At 45.6% G+C, this 19,553-nt stretch overlaps 1 protein-coding gene and 1 pseudogene across 1 annotated transcript; both read left to right on the top strand.

Moving 5' to 3' along the window:
- The first annotated feature begins 502 nt into the window (after positions 1-502).
- Positions 503-2,298, top strand: LOC119355456 (annotated as a pseudogene).
- Positions 2,299-2,982: 684 nt separating this feature from the next.
- LOC119355447 (disease resistance protein Pik-2-like) lies at positions 2,983-19,312 on the top strand. Its single transcript, XM_037622256.1, has 6 exons — positions 2,983-3,696; positions 3,795-3,940; positions 4,026-4,179; positions 4,279-4,481; positions 4,610-4,958; positions 18,978-19,312. The coding sequence occupies exons 3-6, from the start codon at positions 4,149-4,151 to the stop codon at positions 19,310-19,312; spliced, it is 918 nt and encodes a 305-aa protein (XP_037478153.1). The 5' UTR covers positions 2,983-3,696; positions 3,795-3,940; positions 4,026-4,148.
- The last annotated feature ends 241 nt before the right edge of the window (positions 19,313-19,553 follow it).

Genomic DNA, 19,553 nt, shown 5'->3' with positions numbered 1-19,553 from the left:
AAAAAAATCTAGGGTTCTTACACATGAGGGGTTGCTACTGTTGACGTGCGTGTATCCCTCTGCCTTCTATGTTGATAATGCATACGGAAACAGGACTTAAACATGATCAATACTAATCAACTTTAACATGAAGGTGAGCATTAGATCTTAACTTAGATTAATTAGAATTGATGAACTTAGGTGGCACTACTGATCCGTAGCAAATTGGAATTAAAACATCATCAACAGTGGGCAATTGACATCAACATCAAAAAAACAGTAGCAATCAAACTTGATCTACAGAGGGCCTAAACTTGAGATTGGTTTACTGAACATGATATAGGGATCTAAAAGCAATCATATCTGGCGAGTGATACCATTGTAGGAATAATTATGCATCTCTGGGATGCTATTAGCAGGAACAAATTGCATCTAGAACACCTAAAACATGAACAGAGAAAAGGTTTAGGGGATCATTACGTGTCATGGCAGTGGACATGATCGCCTGCTTGGTGCAGGCTTGATGCAGAGGTGATGTAGTCGAGGTAGAAGTCCTCCTTAACGTCCTGATGCCCTCAGGACGCCACCGACACTGCCCGGCGACGGCAGCGGCGGCTGGAGTAGGTCTTCCCGTCGCTGCAGCGCTCCCCCTGATCGGATGGGGTGAGAGAATATCGGGAGGGGAGTGAAACCGTACGTGAATTGTGATCGCGCAGGCTGCCAACCCTCTCCCGTTCCCTTTTATGTAGCGCTGGCGACAGGGGACCTAAACCATCAGTTGGTTTGGGTGCCCCCGATCAGGGCGCCTCAGTTGGGATAAAAAGCCCACGTACGTTGGTGCGTGGGGCCTTTTCCTTTAACGTTATCTTTTCCCCTCTTTTTTTTTTGTTAGACTAATAGATTTAACTGGCTTGTTTAAGCCGCCAGATCAAAACCAACAAGGGAAACTTCTGTCCTCGAATTTCCCAAAGGCATTACTCGGCTCCAGAATCTGAATCATCTACTTGTAGGCCGTTATGCATATTACACAAGGACACAAAGTGTGAAGCATTTTTGGTGGAATGATGGAGCGAAGGTACCACTTGGATTAGGGAATATGGGTGCCCTCCAGAGAATCTCTCATGTAGACATCTCTACAGAAAAAAGCTCGAATGCAATGGGTGAGCTGGGAAAATTGCGTTAGTTAACCAGACTTTGTGTAGTCAACAGGAAGGAAGCAAAGCTTTGGAAACCCTTTGCTAAGTCTTTGGATGAGTTTAGCAACTCTCTTCGCTATCTAATGGTTGTGGACGATTCAGAGCAAGTCGAGGAGCTGAAATTTTTAGCATACCTGAAGAATCCCCCTCTGTCTCTGCAGAGCCTGCATTTGGTGGGACGGCTAACTAGGCTGCCTGGCTGGGTTTCTTCGCTCAGTAACTTGGCCAGTCTGTCGCTTCGACAGACTTACCAATTGGCCAAGGATTCTTTTGAGGTTCTAGCGAAGCTCCCCAGTCTTGTTTCTCTCAAGTTATACGATAAGGGATATACGGGGAGGGCCTTATTTGAAGAGGGCTGGTTTCCCCAGCTGAAGCAATTGGCCGTGGATAATCTGGAACAGCTCGAGGAGCTCAGCTTCCGTGGGGGTGCACCTAATCTTGAGAGGCTGACATTGTATTTCCCGAGGGTGCCTCGTGGAGGCGTTAATGGAATTGGAAAAGAAAAGCTGCCAAAGCTAAGAGAAGTTGAGTTCTTCAGCGTCGTTATAGAGTCTATATTTGACCAGGTGTGTGAGGTGGCCAAAGAATATCCAAATCATCTGAAAGTCACGAGGGAGGATCGACCTACTACTACGGAAGCTGCACGAGCACCTGCCCGGCAAGTGGACAACACCGGCCCAGGTTTGTATTTGCTTATTTCTTCTTCCGGCCTTCTTCTGAACCCAAACATTTTAGTCATTCTGTGCCAATCATGCAGGGGCAGGGAGCAGTGAGCAGGAGTCAACCGATCAGGTGGATATGCCTGCACTACGATGCAAAGATGATGAGGCAACGCCAGCTTGGCGCGTGCAGCCTTCAACGTGTCCTCACACTTATACATTGTAATGTGTATAACTGCATGATTTGTACTTCCTGAACTTAGCTTGAACGATCGATTGTTGCGCCAGGTTTTTTGTCCCATAGGTTGTGTTATTACAAGCCGTACAACTAGTGGGTTTTCCTGGCGTGCATCGAACTTGAATGCCTATTTTTTTTTTCTTTATACATACATTGTTTTTGTTGTCTTGGTAATGAAAATTGGGCATTGCCTAGTTAAACAAAAAAGTCTCCTCCAGTCCACTTATATGCAGGATTTTGGTGAATGAATCTAGCTTGTGGTGTGAAGCTAAAGACCTAGTTATGCGCTGGAGCTGTTGCGGAAACAAGCAGTAAGATAATTTGTCCTGGAGGGGGGATCCCCACTGCTTTCAACAAAATTGTCAAAACACGGAAGAACGGGGGCCGTGTTTAGCACCGCCAATTGTGCAATTTCACCTTGATTTGGCAGGAAGTTTCTTCAGGAGTACATACAAATAAGCAGTTGAACTGTAGGACACTGCCAGAAGCCAATAGATGTGTTTTCAGGTACAAGACTATAATGGTCGATAGGCCGATACCAGTCAGCATGAAGATCTGTCGGCGCGCTTAAGCCGTAAGGAGCGGCAAACTGTAGTATTCCCTCCGTAAAGAAATATAAGAGCGTTTAGATCACTAAATCTTAGTGATCTAAACGCTCTTATATTTCTTTACAGAGTGAGTACATATATCCCTGAGACACTGAAAAAAAACAGAATAGGATTGGTTATCTGAAATTTACTTTGAAGCCAGTCTGCAGTCCGCATTGCTGTATGTGCATCACAACCATTAGTCTGACTGAGTTATTATCTACTCCCTCCGTTCTTAAATATAAGTCTTTTTAGAGATTCCACTATGGACTACGTACGGAGCAAAATGAGTGAATCCACGCTCTAAAATATGTCTATATACATCCGTATGTGGTTTGTAGTGGAATCTCTAAAAAGACTTGCATTTAGGAACGGAGGGAGTATTATTGTTGTTCCAGACTTGAGATCCAGCCAGCTTGCATTTGATTGTGGAAGTCTTATTTACCTGCAGAGCGACCGAGCCAACTACAGTTCTTATTCACCTGGCATCGCAGCAGGTAATCTTATTTACCTACAGACTGTTCAACTATCGCTGTCTCCATTATCAGCTTAACATCTCACTCCTATAAGAAACAATCATCAGTGCTGAACTGGGTGATTAGTTGATCTCTGCTGATTGGTTCAGCACCTGCAGGCAACCCAAGAGAGTGTTATTTTAAGTCACTAACCACCCATAAAACGCAACAGATATGGAAGGACGACACCGCCATCCATGAAAAATAAGTGAGCACCTCCTGTGAAGAAACAATTTCGAGGCCAGCCACCTTAATAAGAGAACAAATGACCAATCCTTCAGTGCAGCATCATATTATATACTACTCGTGCAGTGCTACCGGTAGGTGTTGCTTTCTCTGTTAAAAATGTAACCAACTCATCAACCATAAAATAGACACAACTTGCCTCACTGCTCAGCCTTACTTGGTTGTCCTCTGTCCATCTGCACCAGCTAGTCTTGTTCCCTTTTCTTGGTGTGCTATCTCCGGCGACTCCGTTCTTCATCGCGGCTGAACAAGAAGTGGTTGTCGATTTCTGTCAAGGTTTGGCCTTTTCTCTTCTCTCCCTTGGGTTAAGCTTTTGATTGGAAGTGTGTGCTTTTTTGCTCTGAGCGAGTTCTTGATCTATTGTTGTTCCACAGTTCAGATCGAGCCAGCTTGCATTTTGTTGCCGAAATCTTGGGTGCGTTGTTGGCCGGGGGATCACGATCTGTGGTGCGCCGCTCTCCTGTCCCGCAGATTGACCGAGCCAACTACAGTTCTTATTATTTATCTCGCATCGTAGCAGGTAAATCTTTTGAGCTATTTGGTTGTCTCAGAGTCCAATAGCATGGTTCACTGATAGTAAGAACTCTAATTTTCACCTCTCTTAGCGATGGGCTAGTCGGCTGTGGGCATCCAGGAGCTGGTGGCCTTCGAGTGGGTGTGCCAGAACCAATTCACCTGCTCATCCTTGGTAAAAGAGTTGACTTTTGAAAGATGTAAACGACGAATACATGGAACAGGTCCAGACCGCTCAAATCAAAGGTAATGCCTTACAAAGTTACAAGAAATCAAGTTATGGTTGTGGCTGGTGTGGTTTAGTGTTTCTGTACTAAGCGATGCCAACGAAAATTAACATGGCAGATCGAGCGACTGTGATGGAGGCCGTGCTGAGCGCCTCCCGGGGAGCCGTGCAGATCCTGTTGGGGAAGCTTGGCAACGTCCTTGCCACCAAATATGCGCTTCTCGGCGGTGTTCGTGGGGAGATCCAGGAGCTCAAGGATGAGCTCGAGAGCATGACCTCGTGTCTCCGCGACCTCGCGGATGACGATGATCACAACGAACAAGTAATGCAAATGCTACTAGATGGATCTTTTTAATTGAACTTTTTGATAGCAAGGAAAACATGCCTCTTGTAATGAGATGAGACAAACACTGGCATGATTAACTGATGTGCTCATTCATGTATGTGCAGACCAGGATTTGGATGAAACAAGTGAGGGAGGTCGCGTTCGATGTGGAGGACTGTGTGGACAGGTTCTGGCATCACCTCAGCGAGAATCATGGAGACCGTCAAGGACTCCTGGAATACCTCCATAGGATGTTCAACATGGTGCGAACATTGAGGGTGCGGCACAAGATGGCTACCGATATCCAGGGCCTCAAATCTCGTGCCCAGAAAGTGAGTGATCGGAGGCTCAGGTACACATACACTCTAGGTGACTCTGCTGGACGGTCGGGCAGAGCGCTTGATACTTACAGCCACCTCGACAACCTGGACCGCTGGCTGCCTGCAATCCATGATGACGGGTCTGGGCTAGTCGGTAGGACTGGACACGAGCCGAGCCGAGCCGAGCTTGATTCGAGCCTGGCTTTGGCTCGCTCTGGAGCGGCTCGGCTCGGCTCGGCTCGCTCAGCCAACGAGCCGACTTCAGGCGGCTCGGCTCGCTTCAGCTATGGCTCGGCTCATACCGAGCCGGCTCGAAAGCCATTTGCCCCCAGAAGTACAGAACCTCTGAATATAGTCCAGTCTTGATTTTTTTTGCAGCAATTAAACCCATATTTTGAAAAACAAACTGTTTATATTGCTAAAAGTGGAACATTCAGCAGTCTATTATTTTAAGAAAAGGTCATAGTAATGAAAAATAAGCTTTTGTCTATGAATTCTTCTACCAAAATTGTAATAATGGAATAGATATGAGAGAAAGAATTCACCAGCATTTCTATTTTTGGACAACACTTGCTTTGAACTTTACACAGCAAAGCATCAAATATTGACAGCCACACGAAGAAATTTTGCATAGCACAAAACTTACCACTTTGACATAAAAACCGAGAAAATGTTGACAGCGAAACAATGACCAGCGAAAACTACATAATACCAAGTTCATAGTTCATCACTAGTTCACAACAACATCGTTAAAAGTGCATGGTTCAACGCAACATCATTCAAGGACCGTAGTTCATCACAACAAACACATAATCCAAACTTCATCACAACAAACACATAATTCGAAGTTCATGACAACAAAAGAAATGGCTCGAGACGATCACGTTGCCCTCAACAATCCACATGACAAGATCACGTAGACATCCACCTTCAAAGTAGCAAGAGCAACACCAACATGACGATTATCTACATGTAACACAGATTTGGAAACATATTGGGATCATGTAAAGATATGAAAACTAAAACATGTCAAAAGAATAGTTACCAATTGTTGTTATCCCCCACATCAACAATCTTGGGCAACTTGATATTCTCAACATCGTCCTCCTCATCTTCATCTCTCTCCTAATTATTTGGAAGTTAGCCACATACAAGAAATAGACAGAAACCATGGAAGAAAAGATAGGAGTCATACCACCACATGAAGTCCTTGTGAGAACCTTTGATATAACTAGCACCACACACCAAGGCTTCCACCATTTCTGGTTTCAGAGAACTCTTGTAGTCATCTAAAACCACACAAGTAGACATATCTAAGTTCAAGGATAGGATGACAAGTTAACATCCAATGTAACAAGTAGACATACCTAAAACTCTTCCACCCGTGCTAAAAGTTGATTCCGAAGACACGGAGGTAGCCGGGACAGTCAAGAACCTCTTTGCCATCATTGCCAATACGGGGTATCTAGGTGCATTTACCCTCCACCAATCAAGAAGATTGAACATAGGATCCATTGCCTCATTCAAGTCATCTAGATAGTTTCTAAGCTCACTTTTTGATGGTGTTGATGAAGTTGCTGATAAGAAGGACCGAAACTCACAATCCATAAGTGGCATCGAGGTACTTGTGTTGCAATTGTTCTTGGCTGATGATCCACTAGCTCTTTCTTCAGCTTTCTTATTTTTCGCAACAAACTTCTCATACAATGTGTCCAACTCTCCGTGCACAATATTCTTCTCAGTATTTGCTTTCCCCACATCATACATTTGGTGATAGCACCACTCAACATACCTCATCTTGTACCTTGGGTCCAAGATGGTAGCAAGCACCATGACATTGTTCGGCTCATCCCAATACTTGTCAAATTTATCCATCATTGCATCACCCATTTTCTTGTAGCATTCATCATCATGAGCCATGGCTTTTCTCAAAGCAATCTTGATGCTGACAATGTGAGGTAGAATATGTTGGAGGTGGGATATAATTGCCCTGAAAACGCAGTTGTCACACGAGATAAAGAGAGGAGCAATGGCTTAATAACTTCAAACTTGTCCCATTCTTCTTTTTCCGGCTCCCATTGATAGTTGGCATTTGAAGCTGCATAAGAGGACAAGGCTTCCCTATACGGGCAAGCTGTATCAAGCATCTGGTACGTTGAACTCCACCGCGTGACACAATCAAGATGCAAATGGTTGCCAACCTCAACACCCAATATTTTGCAAGTCTCAACAAACTTGTGGAGGCGACTCGGTGACTTCTTGAAATACTTAACCGTCTCTCTCAAATTCTCTATCAAAGGGGCCATGATGGTTGTCCCATCTTGCACCACCAAGTTGATAATGTGTGCACAACAACGGACATGGAAATATTTGGCTTCAAAGTCCGTACCTACAAAAAAACAGCAAGCATTGTTGGGGAACGTTGCAGAAAACAAAAATTTTCCTACGGTTTCACCAAGATCCATCTATGAGTTCATCTAGCAATGAGTGATCGGATGCATCTACATACCTTTGTAGATCGCGAGTGGAAGCGTTCAAAGAACGGGGATGAGGTAGTCGAACACGACGTGATCCAAATCACCGGAGATCCTAGCACCGAACGGCCGGCACCTCCGCGTTCAACACACGTACGGTCAGCGTAACATCTCCTTCTTCTTGATCCAGCAAGAGGGAAGGAGAGATTGAGGAAGATGGCTCCAGCAGCAGCACGACGGCGTGGTGGTGATGGAGCTGCAGTACTCCGTCAGGGCTTCGCCAAGCGCTATGGAGGAGGAGGAGGTGTTGGAGAGGGAGAAGGAGGCAACCAAAGGCATGGATGAAAAAGCCCTCCTTCCCCCACTATATATAGGAGGGCCTAGGGGGGGGGCGGCCCTAGGAGATCCAATCTCCTAGGGGGGCGGCGGCCAAGGGAGGTTTCCCTCCCCCCCAAGGCACCTAGGGGTGCCTTCCACTTGTGGGACTCTTCCCCTTTGGAAACCCTAGGCGCATGGGCCCCTTGGGGCTGGTGCCCTTGGCCCATGTAGGCCAAGGCGCACCCCCTCACAGCCCATGTGGCCCCCGGGGCAGGTGGACCCACCCGGTGGACCCCCGGGACCCTTCCGGTGGTCCCGGTACAATACCGGTGACCCCGAAACTTGTCCCGATGGCCGAAACAGCACTTCCTATATATAATTCTTTACCTCCAGACCATTCCAGAACTCCTCGTGACGTCCGGGATCTCATCCGGGACTCCGAACAACATTCGGGTTACTGCATATACATATCCCTACAACCCTAGCATCACCGAACCTTAAGTGTGTAGACCCTACGGGTTCGGGAGATATGTAGACATGACCGAGACGACTCTCCGGTCAATAATCAACAGTGGGATCTGGATACCCATGTTGGCTCCCACATACTCCACGATGATCTCATCGGATGAACCACGATGTCGAGGATTCAAGCAACCCCGTATACAGTTCCCTTTGTCAATCGGTATGTTACTTGCCCGAGATCCGATCGTCGGTATCCCAATACCTCGTTCAATCTCGTTACCGGCAAGTCACTTTACTCGTACCGTAATGCATGATCCCGTGACCAGACACTTGGTCACTTTGAGCTCATTATGATGATGCATTACCGAGTGGGCCCAATGATACCTCTCCGTTATACGGAGTGACAAATCCCAGTCTTGATCCGTGTTAACCCAACAGACACTTGCGGAGATACCCGTAGTCTACCTTTATAGTCACCCAGTTATGTTGTGACGTTTGGTATACCCAAAGCACTCCTACGGTATCCGGGAGTTGCACGATCTCATGGTCTAAGGAAAAGATACTTGACATTGGAAAACTCTAGCAAATGAACTATACGATCTTTAAGCTATGTTTAGGATTGGGTCTTGTCCATCACATCATTCTCCTAATGATGTGATCTCGTTATCAATGACATCCAATGTCCATAGTCAGGAAACCATGACTATCTGTTGATCAACGAGCTAGTCAACTAGAGGCTTACTAGGGACATGTTGGTGTCTGTTATTCACACATGTATTACGATTTCCGGATAACACAATTATAGCATGAATAAAGACAATTATCATGAACAAGGAAATATAATAATAATGCTTTTATTATTGCCTCTAGGGCATATTTCCAACAGTCTCCCACTTGCACTAGAGTCAATAATCTAGTTACATTGTGATGAATCGAACACCCATGGAATTCTGGTGTTGATCATGTTTTGCCCTAGGGAGAGGTTTAGTCAACGGATCTGCTACATTCAGGTCCGTATGCACTTTACAAATATCTATGTCTCCATCTTGAACATTTTCACAAATGGAGTTGAAGCGACGCTTGATGTGCCTTGTCTTCTTGTGAAACCTGGGCTCCTTGGCAAGTGCAATAGCTCCAGTGTTGTCACAGAAGAGTTTGATTGGCCCCCACGCATTGGGTATGACTCCTAGGTCGGTGATGAACTCCTTCACCCATATTGCTTCATGTGCTGCCTCCGAGGCTGCCATGTACTCCGCTTCACATGTAGATCCCGCCACGACGCTCTGCTTGCAACTGCACCAGCTTACTGCCCCACCATTCAAAATATACACGTATCCGGTCTGTGACTTAGAGTCATCCAGATCTGTGTCGAAGCTAGCGTCGATGTAACCCTTTATGACGAGCTCTTCGTCACCTCCATAAACGAGAAACATTTCCTTAGTTCTTTTCAGGTACTTCAGGATATTCTTGACCGCTGTCCAGTGTTCCTTGACGGGATTACTTTGGTACCTTCCTACCAAACTTACGGCAAGGTTTACATCAGGTCTGGTACACAGCATGGCATACATAATAGAACTTATGGCTGAGGCATAGGGGATGACACTCATCTCTTCTATATCTTCTGCCGTGGTCGGACATTGAGTTGAGCTCAATTTCATACCTTGTAACACAGGCAAGAACCCCTTCTTAGATTGATCCATATTGAACTTCTTCAATATCTTATCAAGGTATGTGCTTTGTGAAAGACCTATGAGGCGTCTTGATCTATCTCTATAGATCTTGATGCCTAATATATAAGCAGCTTCACCAAGGTCCTTCATTGAAAAACTCTTATTCAAGTAGGCCTTGATGCTGTCCAAGAGTTCTATATCATTTCCCATCAAAAGTATGTCATCTACATATAATATCAGAAATGCTACAGAGCTCCCACTCACTTTCTTGTAAACGCAGGCTTCTCCATAAGTCTGCGTAAACCCAAACGCTTTGATCATCTCATCAAAGCGAATGTTCCAACTCCGAGATGCTTGCACCAGCCCATAAATCGAGCGCTGGAGCTTGCACACCTTGTCAACATTCTTAGGATCGACAAAACCTTCCGGCTGCATCATATACAATTCTTCCTTAAGGAAACCATTAAGGAATGCCGTTTTGACGTCCATTTGCCATATCTCATAATCGTAGAATGTGGCAATTGCTAACATGATTCGGACGGACTTTAGCTTCGCTACCGGTGAGAAAGTCTCATCGTAGTCAACCCCTTGAACTTGTCGATAACCCTTAGCGACAAGACGAGCTTTATAGATGGTCACATTACCATCCGCGTCTGTCTTCTTCTTAAAGATCCATTTATTTTCTATGGCTCGCCGTTCAACGGGCAAGTCAGTCAAAGTCCATACTTCGTTTTCATACATGGATCCTATCTCGGATTTCATGGCTTCTAGCCATTTGTCGGAATCCGGGCCCGCCATCGCTTCTTCATAGTTCGAAGGTTCACCGTTGTCTAACAACATGATTTCCAAGACAGGGTTGCCGTACCACTCTGGTGCGGAATGTGTCCTTGTGGACCTTCGAATTTCAGTAGGAGCTTGATCAGAAGTATCTTGATCATTATCATTAACTTCCTCTCTAGTCGGTGCAGGCACCTCAGAAACATTTTCTTGAGTTGCGTCATTTTCCGGTTCAAGAGGTAATACTTCATCAAGTTCTACTTTCCTCCCACTTACTTCTTTCGAGAGAAACTCCTTCTCTAGAAAGGATCCATTCTTGGCAACAAAGATCTTGCCTTAGGATCTGAGGTAGAAGGTAATACCCAACAGTTTCTTTAGGGTATCCTATGAAGACGCATTTTTCCGACTTGGGTTCGAGCTTTTCAGGTTGAAGTTTCTTGACATAAGCATCGCATCCCCAAACTTTTAGAAACGATAACTTAGGTTTCTTACCAAACCATAATTCAAACGGTGTCGTCTTAACGGATTTCGACGGAGCCCTATTTAAAGTGAATGCGGCAGTCTCTAAAGCATAGCCCCAAAAAGATAGCGGTAAATCGGCAAGAGACATCATAGATCGCACCATATCTAATAGAGTGCGATTACGACGTTCGGACACACCATTACGCTGAGGTGTTCCAGGCGGCGTGAGTTGTGAAACTATTCCACATTTTCTTAAGTGTGTGCCAAATTCGTGACTCAAGTATTCTCCTCCACGATCTGATCGTAGAAACTTGATTTTCCTGTCACGTTGATTCTCAACTTCACTCTGAAATTCCTTGAACTTTTCAAAGGTTTCACACTTGTGTTTCATTAAGTAGACATACCCATATCTATTCAAGTCATCAGTGAGGGTGAGAACATAACGATAGCCACCGCGAGCCTCAACACTCATTGGGCCGCACACATCAGTATGTATGATTTCCAATAAGTTGGTTGCTCGCTCCATTGTTCCTGAGAACGGAGTCTTGGTCATTTTACCCATGAGGCATGGTTCGCACGTGTCAAATGATTCATAATCAAGAGACTCTAAAAGTCCATCTGCATGGAGCTTCTTCATGCGTTTGACACCTATGTGACCTAGGCGGCAGTGCCACAAGTATGTGGGACTATCATTATCAACCTTACATCTTTTGGTACTCACACTATGAATATGTGTAGCATTACGCTCGAGATTCATTAAGAATAAACCATTCACCATAGGAGCATGACCATAAAACATATCTCTCATATAAATGGAACAACCATTATTCTCGGATTTAAATGAGTAGCCATCTCGAATTAAACGAGATCCTGATACAATGTTCATGCTCAGACTTGGCACTAAATAACAATTATTGAGGTTCAAAACTAATCCCGTAGGTAAATGTAGAGGTAGCGTGCCGACGGTGATCACATCGACCTTGGAACCATTCCCGACGCGCATCGTCACCTCGTCCCTCGCCAGTCTCCGCTTATTCCGCAGCTCCTGCTTTGAGTTACAAATGTGAGCAACTGCAACGGTATCAAATACCCAAGAGCTACTACGAGTACTGGTAAGGTATACATCAATTACATGTATATCACATATACCTTTTGTTTTGCCGGCCTTCTTGTCCGCTAAGTATTTGGGGCAGTTTCGCTTCCAGTGACCACTTCCCTTGCAATAAAAGCACTCAGTCTCGGGCTTGGGTCCATTCTTTGGCTTCTTCCCGGCAGCTTTCTTGCCAGGCGCGGCAACTTCCTTGCCGTCCTTCTTGGAGTTCTTTTTACCCTTGCCCTTCTTGAACTTAGTGGTTTTATTTACCATCAACACTTGATGTTCCTTCTTGACTTCTACCTCTGCTGATTTCAGCATTGCAAATACCTCAGGAATGGTCTTTTGCATCCCCTGCATATTGAAGTTCATCACAAAGCTCTTGTAGCTTGGTGGAAGCGACTGGAGGATTCTGTCAATGACCGCGTCATCCGGGAGATTAACTCCCAGCTGAGTTAAGCGGTTATGTAACCCAGACATAGTGAGTATGTGCTCACTAACAGAACTATTTTCCTCCATCTTACAGCTGAAGAACTTGTCGGAGACCTCATATCTCTTGATTCGGGCATGAGCTTGAAAAACCATTTTCAGCTCTTCGAACATCTCATATGCTCCATGTCTCTCAAAATGCTTTTGGAGCCCCGGCTCTAAGCTGTAAAGCATGCCGCACTGAACGAGGGAGTAGTCATCAGCACGTGTCTGCCAAGTGTTCATAACGTCTTGGTTCTGTGGGACGGGTGGATCACCTAGCGGTGCTTGTAGGACATAATCTTTCTTGGCAGCTATGAGGATGATCCTCAGGTTCCGGACCCAGTCCGTATAGTTGCTGCCATCGTCTTTCGGCTTGGTTTTCTCTAGGAACGCGTTGAAGTTGAGGACAACGTTGGCCATTTGATCTATAAGACATATTGTAAAGATTTTAGACTAAGTTCATGATAATTAAGTTCATCTAATCAAATTATTCAATGAACTCCCACTTAGATAGACATCCCTCTTCTAGTCATCTAAGTATAACATGATCCGAGTCAACTAGGCCGTGTCCGATCATCACGTGAGACGGACTAGTCAACGTCGGTGAACATCTTCATGTTGATCGTATCTTCTATACGACTCATGCTCGACCTTTCGGTCTTCTGTGTTCCGAGGCCATGTCTATACACATGCTAGGCTCGTCAAGTCAACCTAAGTGTTTGCATGTGTAAATCTGTCTTACACCCGTTGTATGTGAACGTTAGAATCTATCACACCCGATCATCACGTGGTGCTTCGAAACAACGAACTGTCGCAACGGTGCATAGTTAGGGGGAACACTTTCTTGAAATTATTATGAGGGATCATCTTATTTACTACCATCGTTCTAAGTAAACAAGATGCAAAAACATGATAAACATCACATGCAATCAAATAATAATAGTGACATGATATGGCCAATATCACATAGCTCCTTTGATCTCCATCTTGGGGCTCCATGATCATCTTGTCACCGGCTTGACACCATGATCTTCATCATCATGATCTCCATCATCGTGTCTCCATGAAGTTGCTCGCCAACTATTACTTCTACTACTATGGCTAACGCGTTTAGCAATAAAGTAAAGTAATTTATATGGCGTTTCTCAATGACACGCAGGTCATACAAAAATAAAGACAACTCCTATGGCTCCTGCCGGTTGTCATACTCATCGACATGCAAGTCGTGATTCCTATTACAATAGCATGAACATCTCATACATCACATATATGTCATTCATCATTCATCACAACTTTGGCCATATCATATCACAAAGCACTTGCTGCAAAAACAAGTTAGACGTCCTCTAATTGTTGTTGCAAGTTTTACGTGGCTGCAATAGGGTTCTAGCAAGAACGTTTTCTTACCAACGTGAAAGCCACAACGTGATTTGTCAACTTCTATTTACCCTTCATAAGGACCCTTTTCATCGAATCCGCTCCAACTAAAGTAGGAGAGACAGACACCCGCCAGCCACCTTATGCAACTAGTGCATGTTAGTCGGTGGAACCGGTCTCACGTAAGCGTACGTGTAAGGTTGGTCCGGGCCGCTTCATCCCACAATACCGTTGAAGCAAGATAAGACTAGTAACGGCAAGAAAGTTGACAACATCTACGCCCACAACAAATTGTGTTCTACTCGCGCAAGAGAACTACGCATAGACCTAGCTCATGATGCCACTGTTGGGGAACGTTGCAGAAAACAAAAATTTTCCTACGGTTTCACCAAGATCCATCTATGAGTTCATCTAGCAACGAGTGATCGGATGCATCTACATACATTTGTAGATCGCGAGCAGAAGCGTTCAAAGAACGGGGATGAGGTAGTCAAACACGACGTGATCCAAATCACCGGAGATCCTAGCACCGAACGGACGGCACCTCCGCGTTCAACACACGTACGGTCAGCGTAACGTCTCCTTCTTCTTGATCCAGCAAGAGGGAAGGAGAGGTTGAGGAAGATGGCTCCAGCAGCAGCACGACGGCGTGGTGGTGATGGAGCTGCAGTACTCCGTCAGGGCTTCGCCAAGCGCTATGGAGGAGGAGGAGGTGTTGGAGAGGGAGAAGGAGGCAACCAAAGGCATGGATGAAAAAGCCCTCCTTCCCCCACTATATATAGGAGGGCCTAGGGGGGGGGGGGCACCGTCCCTAGGAGATCCAATCTCCTAGGGGGGCGGCCGCCAAGGGAGGTTTCCCTCCCCCCAAGGCACCTAGGGGTGCCTTCCACTTGTGGGACTCTTCCCCTTTGGAAACCCTAGGCGCATGGGCCCCTTGGGGCTGGTGCCCTTGGCCCATGTAGGCCAAGGCGTACCCCCTCACTGCCCATGTGGCCCCCGGGGCAGGTGGACCCACCCGGTGGACCCCCGGGACCCTTCCGGTGGTCCCGGTACAATACCGGTGACCCCGAAACTTGTCCCGATGGCCGAAACAGCACTTCCTATATATAATTTTTTTACCTCCGGACCATTCCGGAACTCCTCGTGACGTCGGGGATCTCATCCGGGACTCCGAACAACATTCGGGTTACTGCATATACATATCCCTACAACCCTAGCGTCACCGAACCTTAAGTGTGTAGACCCTACGGGTTCGGGAGATATGTAGACATGACTGAGACGACTCTCCGGTCAATAACCAACAGTGGGATCTGGATACCCATGTTGGTTCCCACATACTCCACGATGATCTCATCGGATGAACCACGATGTCGAGGATTCAAGCAACCCCGTATACAGTCCCCTTTGTCAATCGGTATGTTACTTGCCCAAGATCCGATCGTCGGTATCCCAATACCTCGTTCAATCTCGTTACCGGCAAGTCACTTTACTCGTACTGTAATGCATGATCCCGTGACCAGACACTTGGTCACTTTGAGCTCATTATGATGATGCATTACTGAGTGGGCCCAATGATACCTCTCCGTTATACAGAGTGACAAATCCCAGTCTTGATCCGTGTTAACCCAAGAGACACTTTCAGAGATACCCGTAGTCTACCTTTATAGTCACCCAGTTACGTTGTGACGTTTGGTATACCCAAAGCACTCCTACGGTATCCGGGAGTTGCACGATCTCATGGTCTAAGGAAAAGATACTTGACATTGGAAAACTCTAGCAAACAAACTGTACGATCTTTAAGCTATGTTTAGGATTGGGTCTTGTCCATCACATCATTCTCCTAATGATGTGATCTCGTTATCAATGACATCCAATGTCCATAGTCAGGAAACCATGACTATCTGTTGATCAACGAGCTAGTCAACTAGAGGCTTACTAGGGACATGTTGGTGTCTGTTATTCACACATGTATTACGATTTTCGGATAACACAATTATAGCATGAATAAAGACAATTATCATGAACAAGGAAATATAATAATAATGCTTTTATTATTGCCTCTTGGGCATATTTCCAACAAGCATATGACAATATATTCAACCAAAACAGCACACATATGAGCACGTGTTAAACCAAAATATCATTATTTGGACAAACAAAGCATATGTACTACAAAAACAACAAGAATATGACCATATATTCAACCAAAACAGCAAGTATATGAACATATGTACAACAAAAACAGCAAGCATATAACCATATATTTGAAGCATTGTCTAGTGTGATGGACAAACAAAGCATATGTACTACAAAAACAGCAAGAATATGACCATATATTCAACCAAAACAGCAAGTATATGAACATATGTACAACAAAAACAGCAAGTATATACCTCTCCGAACAGCAAACTTTGCCTTCAAACCTCTGACCGCAACATCATTGTTTGAAGCATTGTCTAGTGTGATGGATATAATTTTCTTCTCTATCTTCCATTCAGTCACACACTCATAGATAGCATCTGAAATCACATGCCTGGAGTGAGGATGATCCAAATATATGAAAGAAAGAACACGTGTTTGCATCTTCCAATCCTTATCTACAAAGTGTGCAACTACACACATATATGATATGGTCTGGTTGCTAGTCCATAAGTCGGTTGTCAGACTAATGAAGTCCACATCCTTTAGTGAAACTTGAAGCAACTCCCTTTCTTTCTTGAAAACCCTCATGCATTCAGCTCTTATTGCCTTCCTTCCAATGGGTTGATAGTTTGGATTCAAGCACTTCATGAGAATGTTGAACCATTTATGTTCAACCATTCTAAATGAGTACTCATGGACGCAAATCATCTTTGCCATGACCTCCTTTATGAGGTCCTTATCATACTCAATGAATTGGACAGCTGGACCACTTGTTGCATTGGTTTTTCTAAAAAATAGAGTAGCTTGGATGAGATCCCTATTAACCTTGTCCTTGTAATTCTTACATGTGTCCATATGTCTTCCCATGGATGAGGTGCTTCCACCTTGGACATATGCATATTGATTGTCACAATAATTACATTGTGCCTTCAACTCCATCAAACCTTCTTTCGATGGCACCTCTACCTTATGAAAGAAGGTCCAAACCGCCGACCTCAACCTCGAAGGAGCTTGACCTTTTCGCTTCTTGGCACTCTTTCGTTGGACTTTTCTTGCTTCATCCTCACTCGAACTAAGAAGTACAGTTTCTTGCTCTTGAGGCGTAGGACCAAGGCCTAGACCATCCTCGGACATGTCATCACCTTCGAAGGCTTCTTCTTCACTATCCACAAACCCATCCGAATCTGATTTGTCACCAGCCCCGGGCGGCACCTCAAACAAAGTATCTTGCTCTTCCTTGTCCTCCTCCTCATCCTCTTCCACCTCTTCATGATCCTCCTCCGCTTGCTTATCATGCTCCATTGCCTAGCACACAAAAACAACACACACATGAGCTTGGACACACATATATTTGACTTTTATATAGCAAAAACAGCACACCCATGAGCTTGCACAAACATATATTTGACTTTTGGATAGCAAAAACAGCACACACATGAGCTTGCACAAACATATATTTGACATTTGGATACCAAAAAGAGCACACACATGAGCTTGCACAAACATATATTTGACATTTGGGTACCAAAAACAGCACATATGAGCATGGGCACACATAAATTTGACTTTCAAAAAGCAAAAAACAGCACATACATGAGCTTGCACAAATATATATTTGGCATATACATACCTGGGAAGATGTAGCCTCCCTCTCATAGTAGTTTGCGAAGCCGGAGGCAGCGGTGATTGCGGCATGCACACCAGCGCCGGTGGGGTCAGGGAGACGTCGAGGCGGAGGTTTCTTTTTTACCCTATACAACAACTCAGCGATTGGGGTATTGCTGCAATCATTTGCGAGCTTCCTCGGCAGCCGCGTAGTAGCTATTGCATTGCCCTTCCCATTCCCCTTCTGCATCCCCGAGACCGGCACCTTGCTCTTCATAATGGAGTCCAAGGTCCTCTCTTTCTCCTTCTCTTTCCCATTCGCCTTCCTCTTTTCCTTGTCCATTGTTGCGACGATAGGCGTCTCCACACATGAGCAAACAACAAACAGTCAATCATCAACAACAGTAAACTAATTACATATGGAGTCAATGTAATTTTCCAAGCAAGTAGATTTTTTTCCAAGCTGCTATGCTACATCAAGTAGATCATCAACAGCAGAAAACTAATTACACATGGAATCAATGAAAATTTTGATCTATCCATCCATTCTACCCTACAACTCCATCCATCCATGATCCATCCATCCGGATCTGCTACATCTAGCTCTACAGGCTATAATACATCCATCCATGATCCATCCATCTAGCCCTACATCTACATGACTACATCCATCGATCCATCCATGCATCCATCAATAAATCAGATGCATCATGCATGCTAGTTTAGACACCTATGGCTAGGGTTTGGGAAGGAACAACCACATGAGCACATCCATCGATCCATCCATCCATTGATCCATCACACACGTACTAGTTCAGAGAGCTGCGGCTAGAGATAGGAAAGGAAGGAGGTACCTGCTCGTGCTCGTCACGTTCGGCGAGAAACCAGGGGAGGCGCGTCCGTCTGCGTTTGCTATGGTGAGGAGAGGTGGCACCGCCCATTGCCGTCGAGCCCGTTGCTATCAGAGTGGTGAGGAAACAGTGCGTCCCTCGTCATCGCCGATCCAGATTGCGGTGCAGGGGAGAGAAAGGGGCAAGGGGGAGGCAGAGCAGAGAAAGCGGCGATGCAACACTGTCTCTGCGTCTCTCGTGCCCTAATGCGTGCGAGGCTCCGAGCGATGGAGATTGAGGATGGATTGGGCTGGGCTGCAAGCGAGTCACCGAGCTGGACCGGCCGAAACTCGGCTCGGCTCGCTCACGAATCGGGCCTGTTTTCAGAACTGGGCCCGCTCATTTAACCTGTCAAGCTGAGCTGTAATGGGCCGAGCTGTAGCGAGTTTCGGGCCGAGCCGGAAAGCTCGCTCGTACGTCCAGTCCTACTAGTCGGGATGGGCAACATGACTGATGCCGTGGTTGGGCTGCTCAACGGGCAACGCCAGGCGGCTGTGAGTCCCCGAGTGCTGTCCATAGTGGGGTTTGGTGGTCTCGGCAAGACCACCCTGGCGATGACTGTCTACAACACCCCAGAGTTGGGAGGTATCCAGTGCCGCGCTTTCATTCCGGTGTCCCAGACATACGACCTCCATTCTCTTCTTGAGTCCATGCTGAAGCAGATTTCGGCTTCAGCTGACAAAGATAAAAATGATGATCCCCTCAAGAACATTAAAGACTGGAAAATAAGCAAACTAGTTGACAGCATCAAACAATGTTTGAAGTGATGGGTTATATAGTAATTTCAAAAAAAAATTCCTACGCACACGCAAGATCATGGTGATGCATAGCAACGAGAGGGGGAGAGTGTGATCTACGTACCCTTGTAGATCGATAACGAAAGCGTTTGGTTGATGTAGTCGTACGTCTCCATGGCCCGACCGATCAAGCACCGAAACTACGGCACCTCCGAGTTCTAGCACACGTTCAGCTCGATGACGATCCCTGGACTCTGATCCAGCAAAGTGT

The sequence above is a fragment of the Triticum dicoccoides genome, chromosome 1A, assembly GCF_002162155.2.
Source record: "Triticum dicoccoides isolate Atlit2015 ecotype Zavitan chromosome 1A, WEW_v2.0, whole genome shotgun sequence".
NCBI classification, from domain to species: domain Eukaryota; kingdom Viridiplantae; phylum Streptophyta; class Magnoliopsida; order Poales; family Poaceae; genus Triticum; species Triticum dicoccoides.
This window is presented reverse-complemented; position numbering and strand designations above follow the sequence as displayed.